Genomic DNA, 18,092 nt, shown 5'->3' with positions numbered 1-18,092 from the left:
CTGTGTTGAGTATGAAGCAGGGGGGTTTGACGTTTGCCAAATTCTGGTGAACAGGATGGGAAAAGTGGTTTTTGGTTCAAGCAGGCTCAGAAAAATAGGCTAGAGCTTTTGGGACAATAGGAAAGGGAGCTGCTGTGGTCTTCTTGCCAAGAAACATAACTTGCCAGGCAAATAGAAATAATTCCTACTTGGAGGCACGGAATGTTTCTTCACTCCAGTGGAAGCTGCAAATCCTTCCCTTCAGCAATAATTTTTTATAGCATAAGAAGGAGATGATGAAGAAGAAGTACGCACTTCCTTTAACATGAGTTTAATAATCTGAGTTCCCGGAAGACTTCTCTTTCCATATTTTAATGCTTTTGCTAATAGTGTTCTGGGCTTGAGAAAGAGTCAATTACCACACTTTTCTATTGTGCTAAATATTGTTTCAAACATTTAATTTTTTGCAGTACTCCTTCAAGTAGGCAATTGCAATCCCTATTTCTGTTATGACACAATAAGACTGAGAGAGTTTCTCATAATGAAGGCTGGGGTGACATGTTTCTGATACACGTTGGACTATACTATTATTTTCTGTCAAATAAAAGGGATTGGAAGGTTACTCCAAAGTCGTCGTCTTGTCATGTTTTCATCTGAAGTTGACCCTTCTGTATCCCATTTTTCTTGCAGGGCTTCCGGAATTTTTGGTACAATCTGCTGTCCTTCATTCCTATTCTCCAGCCCTGGCATTATTCCCTCAAGAAGATCAGTGGCCGCTTTGGCTCTAGCATCCTCTCCTATTTCCTATTCCTCAGGACGTTGCTCTTCTTCAATCTCTTTATGTTCCTGATCCTGCTGGTCTTTGTAGTTGCTGTGCAGGCTGCTTTCCCTTCTGCCATACCCAACAATGTGGCTTTCACAGGATCTGAGCTCTTAACTGGAGCAGTGAGTATTCTGAAATCTGATAGCTTTCCTTTACTAACAGAATTAGTCCCACGGGTAAAGACCGAAAAAAATCCTTTCACAGAGGCAGCCAGCCACCTCAGTGATCCCTGGCTAACATGTGCCATACGCTAAAAAACAACAACAAAACCCCCCTCCAACTAATAGAATTAATTAACAGAGTGTATCACCAGCAGTTATGAATACTTATAATGACATATTTCTCTCTAATCTATCCAGTTGCACAGTAGAAATTTCGCTTAGCCCATGAAAAGATTATTTTAAAATCCAGATAAAGCCTGACTCCTGCACTATGAGACAAAATGGGAAAAGTATAACCTATTGATGTCTGTCAATTTTGCCTTTGACTTTCAGTCCATAACCTTCTACCAGAGTCAAACTTTTGCTTGCCAATCTACGGTATTAGATTAGATTATTGCCATAGTAAACAACACACCTATTGACTTTTAGTCTGTAGCACATGTCTAGATGATTGATAGATGCCTGTTCACTACCAGTGTTTCTGCTTGTAGTCTATACTCTGGAAAGGTGAACTTGTTCCAGAAACAAAAGAATAGTGTTTGAACTAGACCAAGGGCAGGGGTGGGCTGCTGGGGGTTCGCAGGGGTTCGGGAGAACCGCTAGCTAAGATTCTGTGCAGTTCGGAGAACCCCCAAATCCCACTCCTGTCTGGCTCCGCACCACCCACCCTGCTCCACCCCTCCCAGGAGTCCCCACGCGGCCCATTTTGGATGCAAGTAAGTGCAGGGCGCGTGTGGAGGCTTGGGGTGGGTGAAAAATGGGTCTACTGGAAAAACGGGCCTACCGGAAGGGCCTCTGGAGCCTGGGGAGGCTGTTTTCACCCTCCCAGAGGCTCAAGGAAAGCCTCCAGAGCCTGGGGAGGGCAAAAATGCCCCCCCTTCTGGCTGTGGTGCAGGAGGCCAACTAGGCCATGCCCACCATGGCCACACCCACCCAGCAACCGGACAGAGAACCCCTGCTCAAGGGGTATAGGTTACTTCTATGTGATTTTGGCGCCTGTGTAAGACCATTTCTATGAATCATCTGTGGCTGTAATTTTAATAAAGAGTGAAGTATTTCAGTATGGTTACAGCCAGGGCCATCTTCTTCAGGAAAGGATAACCCTCCAAAGGATTGACAATAATGTATTTTCTTCACAGGGCTACTTCAGTCACACAGTGATGTATTATGGCTACTACAGTAATTTCACACTGAATGCCCCTGATGCTTCTGAGGCTAATAGCACCCATTACAGGCAACACACACATAGCCAGATGTCCTACAATATGCCTCTGGCTTACCTCTTTGTTACTGGAAGTGCCTTCTTTGGAATCTGCTTTCTCTTGATCTACAGGTGAGATGAGATGCCTATTAAGCTTCCCTTTGAATAAGAGCCCAGCTGATCCTTTCTTTTCTGCCTGGGATAAGAACAGTCTTCCTAAATGCATTTAATATGTACTTGCATCCCTTTCAGGTAGGATTTAAATAAACATTATTTTTATCGTTACCCCAAGTGGTTTTCTCCTACCTATCAATATTTATTTTTCTTGGCTGTGATTCTCAGCAACAGGGAGAGGAAGCTCTGCTGCTCCCCCAGACTTTTGTATTTCAAAATACAAAAGCCTGGTCCATCTGGACCAAGAGCAAAGGATTGTGGGACATCTTAGTAGAATCATCAGACTGATACACTACAGTATATAGTGTATATACTATATACACTATAGAGAAATGGTTACTCAGAAATTAGCCTCACTGAACTTGTGAGGGGGGGGTCTTATTTCTTCAACATAGGATTATATTGCAAGTCTTGTGTAATTTACACATAAATTATTTGAACATAAATATTGTAGATTGTTTCAAAACAATTTCAGGCTTCTTAAAATGATCATTTAAAACGGGTTTAAATAATTAAATAACTTGATATTCATCATTTTCAAAATGCCCAGCCCCCCCCCCAAGAAATGGTTTGATATCAAATACTCTTAACATTATTCCTGTTACAGCTTTCCCAGTGCTCTTAGCAATCTTGCCTCAGGCAATTTACTCAAATGTATAATATTAAGCTTTACAATCTTACATAGGAATACCTGCCTATTAAATACAGTGAAATTTGCTTATAGCCCTGCCAATCTTTCCACCAGACAGTTAATTCCATCCTTGCAACTAACAGAGTGACCACAAAGGCTCTTCCTTGAAGAAAGTTTAAAACTGATGCTTGTCTAACCAGCAGATCCTGATGTCTTTTTTTCTCCTCACAGTTTGTCTCACTCCTTTGGGGAAAGTTACCGTGTAGGCAGTGCCTCAAGTAACCTGGCAGTCAAAGTCTTCTGTTCCTGGGATTACAAAGTGATTCAGAAACGCTCAGTCCAACTCCAGAGTGAGAACATTCGCACACATCTGAAGGTAAGTGCTGAACAGAGCTGTGTAGTCTGTGAAAATGCAAGAACTAAATTAACTGGGAAATAAAATCTCCAGTGTTAGTGAAACAGAGAATAGAAATGAGAAGTCACAGGTTTAGTTGAGAGTGCATTTGAAAGAAATGGTGCAGCCTTTTAATGCTGAATACACACAAATCTTCATTTTCACCAAACTTTCTGCAAGTAGGTTAGCGAGTAGCTGTGAATTCTGACTGACATCTTGCCTGCTGCTACAGCCCTAGTGTGCAAAAGAAGGGGAACAATCCCAACTTTCCATTATATCCTTTGGCTGAATGCTTACAGAGTTTCAAATTATGTGAATGTTTGAGCCATTTTCTTCTTTTCCTTATAACTAACTTCCTCAACCATGCTAGCAATAGTACCATCCCATGTGGTGCCTAAAATGTTTATTGCCCCTCATGATACAGGACATTTTAGTGAACAAGAATCAAACCTACTGCCTTGAACTTATGACGTTCCCTGTCTCAACTGTTCATACTTCAGTCAGGACAAAGGGATTCTATCTGCAAGAAATAAATATGCGTAGTGCATTTTACAGGAGGGCAAGAGAAAAACATGTACCAGTGTGCCTCTTAATTCTGAAACTGTGGGTGAAGTGAGCAATTTGCAGCTTTTGGTCTCTGCAAGCAGTCAGATCAGTCTTTTGGCAAGGAGCTATCTGCCCCTTCCTTGGCAGGTCAAGAGGGAGAGAAGGGTGCAACTGCTAGTGATAGGTCACTGACTACATTATACTCCATGGAAATTTGATCTTCATGCCAACAACAGTGACGACAAAAAATTTCCATCCTATCTTTTTAGCAGCAGGAGAGAGGATGTGGGCAGAATAGGAAACCTGGCCCTATTCATGCTCAGTGGCAAAGCCTTCTCAGAGTGGTAGTACTGAGCATTAATAGAGAGATGTAGATTGCATCCAAGATAAGATTTTATGTACCCTGGAGGTTTCAATGTAATTTGCCTGAAGCTTGTCTTTTCCTGTAATTGCCTATTTTTGTTTACATCACATTGCCACTTAAAGCCTACAGTTCACTTTTGAGGCTCTAGTCCCTCTCCAGAGATTTCCTTTCCGAAAAATCAGTGCTGACTTCTCATTCATTGAGAATCTACTTATGTGTTAAGACATAACTGTACTGTTACACTTTCATTATTGAGTCACATGCTTAATCCCTTTTAATCATGAACTGAGCTGTTTCTCCTCTCTCTGTCCCTCCCTCCCTCCCTCTCTCTCTGTATCTGTATCCTGTTTTTCTTCTCATTTTTTTTCCAGGAGTGTCTGGCTGAGCAGAGGCTGGAATCCTGTTTAAGCTTTTCTAAGAAAGTTCAGGAACTCGTAGTCTTGCTGGTGACCTGGACTGTATCCCTGAGCACTGTTGCAGGCACTGCCATTGGTATACACTACTTTTCTGAATACGTACATCAGGTATGTGAGCAATAGGGTTCCTGTTCAGATACCTGCTCCTGCTTCCTGGGAGAGAATCATGAGAATGAGATCATTTTCTGGACTCATATAATAAATCAAGTCTCAGGAGTGGCAGGAACCTCTGAGAAAGGGAAGTCAAAGCAGGCAAGATGGTGGTTGCAGCAGGCACATACAAAGGGGCAGGACTTCAGTTGCATAGCTGCAACTGCTGTCTTCCTGGGTTTTTTTCCCCCTTCCTGGGAGATGCCACTGCTCATGACACTTATACCAATAACAGTAAGTCTTGGATTTGTGCATTTATATACTGTCATAGGCACCGATCAGAAAATCTTGCCCAAAAAAATATGCAGGAACTTGTCCGGGAAGTCTCTGAAAATAAGACACAATTGAACTGAAGAAAAAAAATGTAATAACCATGTTTATGGTCAGAAAGCTATTACTGGACAGGATAAAATGTAATGTATACATCGATGAAGAAAATAAAATGAATGTAAGAGCATAGGTGAGGGTTGTAATAGAGTGATCTTTCCTAACCTTGCATTCTCCAGGCATATTGTTTTATTGTTCTCATCACACTCAGCCAACATTTCATGCTTGCTTTGTCCGATGAGAGTTGTAACTATAGAGAACAAACACACTGTGGTTATACTTGGCTTCTATAAAATAACCATTCTTGGGAATAAAATTAAACTCTTAGTTTCAGCAGAATCATAATCGGGGCCAAGAGCATTGAGCTACCGTCAGCCATCTTAACTGCAATGAAAGAAGCCTCTTTTCCAAGATGACTGTTTCAAACAAACAGTAATTCTTCAGTCATCATGGAATTATTGCACACACTCTGCTAACTAATTACAATGGCCCAACTTGTCTATAGGGATTTGAGCGAAAGTTCAGTTTGAGGGAAATTCTCCATGTTCCATATCGACAGTTCCATTTGCACTGAATGTGGACATGCTACTTTTCCTGGTGGTTTCATGTATTCTTTGGGCATTTAATGCATTGAATAGCAAGGTATCATGATGCACTGATTAAGATGTTGGTCATGAACCAGGGTAACCATCTGTCAAGTCTCTGCTCAATCATGGAACTCATTGGGTGACATTAAGCTAATCACCTTAGCCTATCCCAGATTGCTTACAGTATGGTGTGGGAAAGCTAGTTTGGTCTAATGGTTAACACATCGAGCTAGAAAGCAGGAGCTTGTGAGTTCAAGTCCCACCTTAGCCATGAAAGCTATCTAGGTGATCTTGGCCAATCAATCTCTCTCAGCCCAACTCACCTCACAGAGTTGTTGTTGTGGGGAAAATAGGAGGAAGAAGGTGAGTTGCATATGTTTGCTGCCTTGAGTTATTTGTAAAAATAATGAAGATCGGATGCAGATAAAGAACAATAGCATCAGGGAAAAACTCTCTATGCTGTCTTGGTTTCTTAGTGAAAAAGTGGAATATAAATGCATGTGAATGATTTTCTTCTTAGGTTCTGCATGAGGAGATTTTGAAAAACAACCATGCTGGGAAAGAGTTGCTGCTCCTGGCCCTGCCTCTGGTTGTGTCTCTCATTAACTTGCTTATGCCCTATTTTTACAACCTCCTGGCTGCGTGGGAGAAACAGGAATCTCCAGTCCTGGAGGTGTACATTGCCATTACCAGGTAATTAAAAAAAATCTCACAGCTGAAATGCAGGGTGAATGGGGCTCGACCGCATCACATTGTTGCAATATTATTAACCGTTTATAAAAGGGATTTAAAAGCCATTTCCACCAGCAGTATTGCACAGAAAAAGCTCAGCCCTCAATGTTTTTCTTTTCCATTCCCCATAAAACAATTTGCGCAGTCCAGCCAGAACAAGACGGGCGAGCTGTGCTTACAGAAGTGAGCTAAATCATGGTATACATAATTTTTTAATAGAAAGAGCCATTTGTACCTTTGTTTTTATTGTGCAGCTAGAAAAGAGGAAGCACCTGGGGCTTAATCTGCTTCCCTCTTCTTGTTCTGCCCACAGTCTGCCTCCTTGATAAAAGAGGCCTTCCTTGCTCCAGGTGTCAACTGGAGGGAGGCAAGAGAAGCAGGGAGAGAGGATACCTGATGGTGATTCCTCTGATCCAAAAGCAAACTTTTTCTTAGGCTTTTTCTTTTTATTTTTCCCCAGGAATTTAATTCTCAAGACGATCATCTTGGGCCTACTGTCCTACCATTGGTTGAGTTGGAAAGTGACATCTTCAGAGATTCAGGTCAGTTCAGATCTGAAGTAACTCAAGACTGTTCCTGGAACAGTTCAAAAAGGGTTAATGGCTCTGCCCCTCTTACATTAGGCCAACCACGAATCAATGGTTTTAGGAGTTGTAGAACAAAAGAGCTTTTTCTCTTGGTCAATCCAGGGTGGGTTATGCCAGAACGACAACCCGTGACTGCCAGTTATGAAGAGAGAAAGGGCCTTTAGGACATGAAGGGGTTCTGCAGGGAGTAGCTTTTCCCATTGAATAAGACTGGTCATCCAGACTTAAGTGTGGCTTTTCTCTTGGGTCATAAGCTGTGGTGAGAGGGTTGAGGATATGAAATGGGCAGGCACACACATCCATGTGGGCAGAAGCAGACGTTTCCTTTTTCTTTGTGGGCACTGAGAATACCATTTTCTATGTTTTACTAGTTTTTGACAATCAGGCTCCCCAAATTTGCAGTGCATCTGGAGAGAGCAACAAAGGGATTGGGAGATTGCCAAATGCCCACCTTCAATACAGCCAATTCTGCAGGATTATTAAACTAAACTACGCTATATTTTTATGGAGGAAAAAGATTCCTGAGTTTTAGACTACAACCCAGACTCGCTAGTACAGATTCGAAATGGAGTTCCTGCTTTTTCCAAGCAAGACATTTCTTCCCAGGCCCATAGATTCTTTCTGCATGGCAGGGAGCAGTGGTGGGATTCAAAATTTTTTACTACTGGTTCTGTGGGCATGGCTTGGTGGCATGGCTTGGTGGGCATGGCAGGGGAAGGTTACTGCAAAATCCCCATTTCCTCCCGATCAGCTGGGACTCGGGAGGCAGAGAATAAATGGGGGCGGGGCCCGTCAGAGGTGGTATTTACCGGTTCTCCAAACTACTCAAAATTTCCACTACCGGTTCTCCAGAACTGGTCAGAACCTGCTGAATACCACCTCTGGCAGGGAGGGACTCTACTCTGATAGGCTTGGTGAGTGCATGCTTCCAATAAGAGAGAAGCTGATGGGCACAGAGCTCTGGAAAGAGTGCAAGAGCAGATTCAGTATTGCATCCTGGGGTTCAAAGTACATTTTACTAGGTTTGTGAGTGTTTGCATGCCAGGGAGAGGTATCTGAGCACTCCTGTATTATTGCAGCTAAGAAGACAGTTACATTATAAATGCTGTAGTAATAGATACCTGATGGCACAGTGTTGCCACTGAGACTTCCCATATGAGGAGGTCCTTGGTGCTTCCTGAGCTTGATTGTTTTCTTGCAGATGTTTCATTACCCTAACTAGGTAACATCATCAGTGCTAGTAAGGAGTGCTGTTTGCTGTCAGTTTATATTCTGGTGTCTTGCCTGTCTGTGTGGGTAGGGGCGGTCTTAGAGATTCTTTCATTGGGCTGTTTACTGATGGGTCTTTGGCAGCTTGTTAATTGAAGTTAACCTTGGAGTTAATCTATGATCTGGGTGCTGATTACTGGAGGAGAGATGCTGGAGTGTTTTTGTTCTCTTTTGGGCTGGTTGATAGTCTATAGATGTTGTTAATGTCTATGTGTCTATTGATAATAATAATAATAATAATAATAATAATTTTATTTCTATACCGCCCTTCTCCCGAAGGACTCAGGGCGGTGTACAGCCTGTTTAAAAACACAAACAAAACAACAATATAAAATTTAAAATAATTAAATAAAGTGGCTCAGATTTAAAACCCCAATAAATTTAAATATCCCAATTTAAAAGCTATTGTGTTGTTAGTCCGGCCTGGCGGAATAATAGGGTCTTCAGTGCGCAGCGAAACGCCCGGAGGTCGGAGATTTTACGAATTTCCGGGGGCAGTTCGTTCCACAGGGATGGGGCTCCCACAGAGAAGGCCCTCCCCCTGGGCGCCGCCAGTCGACATAACTTGGTTGACGGCACCCTGAGGAGACCCTCCCTGTGGGAACGGACTGGTCGGTGGGAGGCTATTGGTGGCAGGAGACGGTCTCGGAGGTACCCGGGTCCTATGCCATGGAGTGCTTTAAAGGTGGTAACTAACACCTTGAATCGCACCCGGAAGACCACTGGGAGCCAGTGCAGCTCGCGCAGGAGGGGTGTCACATGGGCACAACGAGTTGTGCCCATAACCATCCGCGCGGCAGCATTCTGGACCAGTTGGAGCCTCCGAGTGCTCTTCAAGGGGAGCCCCATGTAGAGAGCATTACAATAGTCCAACCGGGAAGTAACAAGGGCATGAGTGACCGTGCGTAGGGCGTCCCGATCCAGAAAGGGCTGCAACTGGTGAATCAGGCGAACCTGATAAAAGGCCCCCCTGGCCACGGCCGTCATATGCTCTTCTAAAGACAGCCGTGCATCCAGAAGGACACCTAGATTGCGAGCCCTCTCTGTGGGGGGCAGAGATTCACCCCCAATAGTCAGCGATGGCACCTGCTGACTATATCGGGGTGCCGGAAGCCATAGCCACTCGGTCTTGGAGGGGTTGAGTCTGAGCAAGTTCTTCCCCATCCAGACCCGCACGGCCTCCAGGCAGCGAGACATCACATCAAGGGCATCGTTGGGGTGGTCTGGGGTGGAGATGTACAGCTGAGTATCATCAGCGTACAGATGGCACTTCACCCCAAAACCACGGATGATCTCACCCAGCGGCTTCACATAAATATTGAACAGGAGGGGCGAGAGGACTGACCCTTGCGGCACCCCCCATGTGAGACGCCTCGAGGTCGACCTCTGTCCCCCTGCCAACACAAACTGCGAGCGGTCGGAGAGGAAGGAGGAGAACCACCGCAAACGGTGCCCCCTATTCCTAACCCCCTCAACCGCTGCAGCATGATACCATGGTCGATGGTGTCAAAAGCCGCTGAGAGATCTAATAGGACTAGGACAGAGGAGCAACCCCTGTCCCGAGCCCTCCAGAGATCATCCACCAACGCGACCAATGCCGTTTCTGTGCTGTACCCCCGCCTGAAGCCCGACTGGTACGGGTCTAGATAGATAGCTTCATCCAGGTGTCGGGAAAGTTGTCGTGCCACCACGCTCTCAACAACCTTCGCCACAAAACGAAGGTTGGAGACTGGACGATAGTTAGCTAATTCATTAATTAATTAATTAATGATGGCTGATTTCTGCCAGGTTTCTAGAAATTCCCTGGAATTTTTGGACTTAGCCTAGTCTAGGATTGTCACATTTTCCCAATTGAAACTATGCTTAAATCATGTCGATATGCTGTGAAATTAAAGAATTTTCCTCATATCTTCTGACTGCCAGTTGGTGTTTATGGATGCATTCTTCTATAGATGCGTTCTGTCACTTCTCATATGTCTGCAGTCCATTCCCAGTTACAATACGTTTCCTTGCCTTTTCATTTGTATTAAAGGCTCCTCAGTCTTTTTCCTTTGAGTCAAAACTCTGGCACAGGACTTTTTAATGTTCCCTTCTCTTATGATCTCAGCAGCTTGCTCCCAAATGCAAGCCAAGATGACACAGACAAAGAGCATAAGGGGACAGCTCTTTAGATCTATTGTGATTCACTTCTTTATATGGGAATTAAGAAGCACCACCCGCTCTTCAAGCTTTGTTCTATTCAAAAGGTGGTCTCTGCTCCAAAGAAGCTGTGAGTTTTATAGAATGATGGGATTTCAGCCTGAAGGACTAGACATTGAAAGAGATCCTGCATTAAGCATTGTTAGCTTCCTCCAGGAGTAACCAGGTGCCAAAAGAACTGAGCAGTACATTTTTGTTAACTTTGGTTTAGCCTGCTACTCGGTGTTCGTTTGACTTCTGTAAAGGGGATAGGGAAGGCTGAATGGAGAGAAGCTCATCTGCCTGCTCTAATGCAAATGACGCTTATCTTTCCACAGTGCTGGGAAACCTTTGTGGGGCAGGAGCTCTACCGTTTGATGGTGATGGATTTGATTTTCATTCTCCTGGATGTCATCTTTGGAGAGCTGTTATGGAGGTAATAATTACAATGGAGATAATACGGAGGCAATCAGATGTTCTCCACCTGATTCCATCAAATGGTGGGGCACATACTTATTTAATGTAGGCAACATATTCTAAATCTTAATACACAGGTAATCAAAAGAAATATGCCCTATAGGTAGTCTCGACTTAACAACCACAATTGAGCCAACATTACGGTTGCTAAGCAAGACGTTTGTCAAGTGAGTTGTGCTCGTTTTACAACCTTTTTGTCACTGTTAGGTGAATCGTGTTGTTGTCAAGCAAATCTGGCTTCCCCCTTAATTTGACTGATCAGAAGCCAGCTGGGAAGGTTGCAAATGGGGATCATGTGATCCTGGGGACAGGGCGACTACCATACATGCATGCCAATCGCCAAGCAGGCAAATTTGGATCACACGACTATGGGGATACTGCAACATACTCATAAGTATGAAAACTGGTCATAAGCCACTTTTTTCACTGCCGTTGTAACTTCAAATGGTGACTGAACAAATGAGTGTAAGTCAAAGACTGCCTGTACCACTCTGCTTATGCATGTTTTTGAATAAGATTAAGGATAGAGGTTACATAGCTGTGAAAGAGCATAGGATGCTATCTTCGGGCATTAAAAATAAGAGATTTACCCTTTATTGCAATGGGAAGAAAAAATTGATCCATATACTATATTATACAGGTACCGTAGTTCTTGTTTAGTGACCACAATTGGGACCAACAACTCGGTCATTAAGTAAAACATTAAAAAAATCATGTGATAGCAGTTACAACTTTACTTCGACTGTCCCTTGCTTTACAGCATCAGAAGGATATGACCCCAACTGCCAGGGGAGCCCAAATGGTAGGGAAGGTTTCCAGCATTTGAGTCATGAGGAAGCCAGGTAAAAAGGCAAATCTTATAGCCTTTTTACCCCCTCCCTGCCCTTTAGAGTGCTCACCTGGGCACTAGGATAGTTAGCAAGAAGAGAATTGATATTTGTATTTACATTCATTGGAGAGGAAGAAACTACAAGAAATTAAGCAGGCACAAAAGGAGGAAGACGCAACAAAAGGAATGCGCTACAGGTAGTCATTGCTTAATGAGCCTAATTGGGACTGGAATTTCCATCACTAAGCAATGAGGTCATTAGGTGAAACATCATGTGACCACACTGCTTAGTAACAGCAGTTTCAGTAATCCCACTTTTGGTTCTTAGGCAAGGATCTTGTGCTTCTGCCCTTCCAGGCTTGCCTCTGCTTCAGCTCCCCAACTCCCCACTCTCCCTACTCTGTCTTTCCCACCACCCCGTCTTCCCCATCTCTGCCCTGACTGCAGAGGCACCGCAATAGCCATAATTTTGAATCATTGGTTCAGTGTTGTCATAACTTCAAAAGGATTGCTGAAGGAATGGTTGTTAAAGGGGGATTACTGTAGCTGAAGTGCCAGCCATAAGCTACAAAGGAGGCAAACAAAAACCTTTAGTGTAAAACTGATTAGATTCTGATTAATTTCAGTCAAGCTGATTAATTGTCACAGAGCTGACCTTGCTAACATTCCCTTAGCATTTTCTAAGGAAGGTTACATTGCCTTGAAAAGCAGCTATGGAAAAGAGAGCTTGTTTAGGCAGTCTCTGCTGTGTGAAGGGAAGGGGTAGGAAAAAAACGAGTCAGTCACAGGATAATGTTTACTAGCTGATTGTAATGATCAAGAGGTGACAGAGGCATGTAGCAAACATTGTAAAGTTGCTTTTTCATCACCATGTATCCGCAGACGGTTGCTATCCAAGGCAGTTGCTAAAAACAAGACCTACTCTACGTGTCATCCTAAATATAATTCTAATTATGTTAGGTATATTGGACTTGTTTCAGAGTAACCTCCAATAGGATTGTGTTGTTAACCCCTTATGATGATGCTACTCCAGGTAAATAAATGCCAACATAAAGGGTCAACTCCTAAAGTGGAAACTTTGGGGGTCTGAAAAATGTGTCTTTTTTTACTTAGTAGACAAGTATTCCAGAAATGAAATAACTTGCTTGATATTTTGAATAAAAATATATAGAGGATTATATATATATTATAGCAACACCAAAATCGATTTTTGAATTTTTAAGCAAGGCCTCTTCTCTCTTCTTTACAGGATCATATTGGAAAAGAAGTTACAAAGTAAACAGAGGCCTGAATTTGACATTGCTAGAAATGTGCTAGATTTGATTTATGGGCAAACCTTAACCTGGTGAGACTCTTTCTTTTCCTTCTGTTGGTTGTTTCTTGCTTTGTTCTTTATACAGAAAAACCCAATTACAAGCTTCAAAGTATGTTGATCTTTAGACCCTTGTGTGCATCTGATTTAAAATAATTGTACCTTGCCTTTGTCAAAGTTTTCAAAATACTTCCCCAACACATTTACTGTATATATTTTAAGTTTTTTAAAAAATACATTGGATTAACCTCAAAGACATGTATGTGAGATGGAACCTTGATGTTCACTATAGTTCATTCTCTGGTCCGTCCATTTCCATCTCTAAATCAAAGCTTTGTATTACTTTAAGCAAATGGAGTCAAGTTTGGAATTGTGTTAGTGCATTGCATCTTAATGAAATAACAGCTAAGCAATATAATAACATTTCTTCATCTTTTTAATTTTTTTCTTAGGCTGGGGGTTTTCTTTGCCCCACTTCTTCCTGTGGTCCAAATTCTCAAATTGCTGCTGTTGTTCTATGTTAAGAAGGTAATTTAGTTGCCATTTTTATTAGTTCTGATGCATGTTGCTTTACTTGGCTGACAGCAGAGGTGGGTTTCAGCAGGTTCTGACCAGTTCTGGAGAACCGGTAGCGGAAATTTTGAGTAGTTTGAAGAACTGGTAGTAAAAATTCTGACTGGCCCCGCCCCCATCTATTCTCTGCCTCCCAAGTCCCAGCTGATCGGGAGGAAATGGAGACTTTGCAGTAAACTTCACCTGGAGTGGGGAGGGAATGGAGATTTTACAGTATCCTTCCCTGCCACATCCAAGCCACGCCCACCAAGCCACACCCACAGAACCGGTAGTAAAAAAATTTGAAACCCACCACTGGCTGGCAGCATGCATGGACAAAGGACAGGAGTGTGGAAGTGGGTACAATATTAGAGACACCAGTCTGTATCAATATCACCAGTATACAATATCACCCCCCGGCAGAATGGAAAAGTTAGCAAATCGTACTGAATGGGAGGAGCTGCGTTGACCAGAAGACCATTTACAGAAAGGCAAATCCATCAGGTGTTCTGGCCCAAGAGGAAGATGTTTATTTCACGCATTCAGAAGCAGCAGTGAATGAAATGCACCGTTACTCTGAGATGTGAATTAGAGTATTTTTGTAAAATATTTTTTGTATAAAAATGCTTTGGGAGGTTACATTTGCAAAAGAAAATATTTTGGCCATGGTTTATTTTCCCCTCCTTAAAATCACCCTACATTATTTATTTATTCCTTTGCAGAGTTTAGACATAAATTACCCTTAAAGCAGAGGAGAGGCATTTATTGTCTATAGTTCACCTGTTTCAACATACATATATACTGCATGTAAGTTTTACTCAGAAATTACTGCACTTAGGAATAAGTAAAAATCCATGAATTTTCCTATGAATCTGTCTTAGGTCAGCTTGATGAGAAATTGTCAATGTCCCAGCAAACCCTGGCGTGCATCTCAGATGAGCACCATCTTCATCTCTTTGCTGTGCTTCCCTTCATTCCTGGGTGCCTCTGTATTCCTCTCCTATACTATCTGGGCGTGAGTAGATTTTCCGTGCAAAATAACCTTGCGGTTACATTCCAGATGTGAAATATTTCAAACCAAATAGTCAAAACTTCCACATTTCTGTAATCTCCATTCTGTCATCCATTGTCTGATACAAAACAGATTCAGTTTTGGTGGTTTTAGGGAGAAGGGGGCTCTCACAGGCATTGTGTTGTAAAATTTGTATCTCCACCCCATATACAAGTTACCATGTCACCAAAAAAAGTGTTCCTTTCTTCCTAAGAGGCCAGTCTTTTACCAAAGCTAGTTCATTAGTACTTGCAGCAGAACCATTTTAACACAATTGGTTGTCAGGTCAGGAAACTATAGACTGTGTTTCTAATAAAGTGACCCTGTGATTATTCTGTCATTGCAATCTTTAGTATGTTCTTGTTTTAACAAAGCACTTATTTTTCCTTTGAAAAACATTATCTTAAGCTGTTGCAAATTGCTCTTTCCATTAGTGTAGATGTCACAATTAAATCTGCTTTATTTTCCATTTTCAGAATTCCAATTCACACATAGTTGCATATGTAGCATCTTTTATATATGTCTATGGAGATTCTCCGTCATCCAGGTCATGGTAGTCCCAAAGATGCTTTTTCAAAAGGCGACTAGACTTAATTTAATTTAATTTAATTTAATTATTTAATTTAATTTAATTTAATTTAATTTAATTTAATTTAATTAATTTAATTTAATTTAATTTAATTTAATTTAATTATTTAATTTAATTTAATTATTTAATTTAATTTAATTATTTAATTTAATTTAATTTATATACCGCCCTTCTCCCGAAGGACTCAGGGCGGTGAACAGCCATAATAAAACAGTGTACAAAATAGAATTTAAAAACAGATTAAAATAATTAAATCATAGGCCGAATTTAAAACTCTCATTTAAAACCAATTTTAAAATCCCATTAAAACCAAATTAAAACCATTTATCCCATCAGAGCGGCTTGCTGGACAGGGTCTTCACTGCATGACAGAAGGCGTGGAGGTCAGGGATCCTTCGTATGTCTGGGGGCAATTCATTCCAGAGGGCAGGGGCCCCCACAGAAAAGGCTCTCCCCCTGGAGGTTGCCAGTCTACCTTGTTTGGCTGACGGCACCCTGAGGAGGCCCTCTCTGTGTGAGCGTACCGGTCGGTGGGAGGCAATCGGTGGCAGAATGCGGTCTTGTAGATAGCCAGGTCCTAAGCCATGGAGCGCTTTAAAGGTGGTAACCAACACCTTGAAGCGCACCCGGAAGACCACCGTGAGCCAGTGCAGCTCACGCAAGAGAGGTGTTACATGGGAATGACGGGTCGCCCCCATTATTACTCACACGACCGCATTCTGGACCAGTTGGAGCCTCCGGGTGCTCCTCAAGGGGAGCCCCATGTAGAGAGCATTAAATAGTTTTGTTGACGATATTTCACTTCTCATCCAAGTAGCTTCTTCAGTTCTGATAGTCAGAACTGAAGAAGTTTCTTGAATGAGAAGCGAAAAATGTAAGAAAAAGCTAAGTGCTGTTGGCCTTTTGAAAAAGCACCTTTGGCACATCTTTTATATATTATTAAATAAAGAAGGAACATATGTTAAGAGGGAAATTGCTTTTTATATGTTGGTGCTATAAATTGTGTTTAATGAATACTGAAAACACTGGTTTTATAATAGGCAATACAGATTACATATGTGTAAAATGAAGAATTAAAATGTGGTTGTTACATGAGTTACATTTCCTTTTGCTTGACATTTTGATACTCGGCTTCTCTTTCCCCATACAGAATAAAACCATCAGAAATGTGTGGACCTTTTCAAACTTTTGATACTATCTATGATTCTTGGAAGGCATGGGTACTAAAGCTGGAAGAATCCAATCCAAATATCACTTGGTTTACCTGGATCCATCAAAACCTCTTCCAGACTTCCTATTTCCTGTTGTTAATCATTGCAATGTTGATGTAAGTTGAAATGACAAATTTATTTAAGCCTAGAAAATCATAAACACTTGTTAGCCACGGTGCATAAAATATTTTTGCAGATGTATGTACCATGCAATTGAGTAATTGAATAGTATGGATAAAGGTTGACTGCATGCCATTTTTCAACCTAATGTAGCATCAGGATATATAAGAAGTTGTTGATGGTTTCTGCTGCTGGGTATCTAAGTCAAACAGGAATAATTTGCCGTAGATTTTAATTTAATGTAATGTTTAGTTTGGTTTTATCTGAACTTCTAGGAAGTTCATGAAAAAGTGTTAATTTGTGTTCTTCCAAACAATGTAAAAAGCCTTAAAAAGTTAACTGAAAATATTGAATAGAAAATGATTAATGATTTGGAGAAGTAAAATGGAGACTGAATTATAGAAAGATATATAAAATACAATTAATATTTTTAAAACTGCAAATTATGTGCAGTATTAGTAAAGAGTTATAGAATGAACTGTCAGTTTAAAAAGTTTACTTATTAGTAAACTTTTAATAAAAAATAAATTGATAAATACAATACATATAAATTTAAGAGTTATGGTGGCACAGTGGTTAGAATGCAGTACTGCAGGCTACTTCTGCTGTCTGCCAGCTGACTGCAGTTCAGCAGTTCGAGTCTCACCGGCTCAAAGTTGACTCAGCCTTCCAGCCTTCCAAGATTGGTAAAATGAGGACCCAGATTGTTGGGGGGCAATATGTTGACACTGTAAAATTGCTTGGAGAGGGCTGTAAAGCACTGTGAAGTGGCATATAAGTCTTAAGTGCTATTGCTATTTTTTTACAATTTGTAATTGTGGTAAATGTTAAATTAGTACTCACTGATTCACCGTGTGATTCAGAATTAAACTAATTATCCAACATGAAATGCAGAGTTTTGAATTTATTAAAAGGAATAAAGATTCTAAGGCTAATAAAGCAGCATGATTACATAGAAAATTATGAATATGAGGTGATTCTGCAGAAAAAAATAGTACAATTATATTTAGCATGAAGTAAGTTTTTCAGCATTAAGAAGCCCTCTTTGTTTATGCAAAGCTAAGTAAAATACTTGAAATTTAGTTGAGATAGTTTTTAATGTTAAAATGTAAGATGTACAATACATTATACTATTAAGATCTTAAAATTTGCTGTTACTTTAACATTTATAATTTTATGTTTTGTTTGTTGAGTTTATATTTTTTTTTAATGAAAATTCAGGAAATAGATTTTTTTTATTTTTGCTGAACTGTTGATATTTTGTTCACAATATTACATTCATAGCGAGGTGGCATATTTTATATCCCTGCATCTCACAATGTCAGCCCTTATAAGATAGACCATACCAGTAGTAAGAAAAAATGTCATGTAAGTCAGTACTATTTTCATTGTAACAGCTGCAGTAACAGACTCTTGCAAGTCTGAAAGTGCT

The 18,092-nt window shown here is 41.2% G+C and overlaps 1 protein-coding gene across 1 annotated transcript in view; it reads left to right on the top strand.

The window, feature by feature from the left end:
• TMC6 (transmembrane channel like 6) overlaps positions 1-18,092 on the top strand; it is a 30,187-nt gene that overhangs the window by 8,233 nt on the left and 3,862 nt on the right. Inside the window, exons 7-17 of the mRNA XM_070934685.1 lie at positions 670-924; positions 2,103-2,296; positions 3,201-3,345; positions 4,645-4,797; positions 6,274-6,446; positions 6,946-7,027; positions 10,858-10,955; positions 13,075-13,170; positions 13,590-13,665; positions 14,571-14,704; positions 16,480-16,656. Of these exons, the coding sequence (XP_070790786.1) occupies positions 670-924; positions 2,103-2,296; positions 3,201-3,345; positions 4,645-4,797; positions 6,274-6,446; positions 6,946-7,027; positions 10,858-10,955; positions 13,075-13,170; positions 13,590-13,665; positions 14,571-14,704; positions 16,480-16,656 (1,583 nt within the window). The remainder of the gene's footprint in view (positions 1-669; positions 925-2,102; positions 2,297-3,200; positions 3,346-4,644; positions 4,798-6,273; positions 6,447-6,945; positions 7,028-10,857; positions 10,956-13,074; positions 13,171-13,589; positions 13,666-14,570; positions 14,705-16,479; positions 16,657-18,092) is intronic.

This window comes from Pituophis catenifer, unplaced genomic scaffold, assembly GCF_029215685.1.
Source record: "Pituophis catenifer annectens isolate HBS135680 unplaced genomic scaffold, rPitCat1.0.hap2 SCAF_2, whole genome shotgun sequence".
NCBI lineage: Eukaryota > Metazoa > Chordata > Lepidosauria > Squamata > Colubridae > Pituophis > Pituophis catenifer.
Note: the sequence above shows the minus strand (reverse complement) of the source record. Positions and strands in the feature narration are given on the sequence as shown.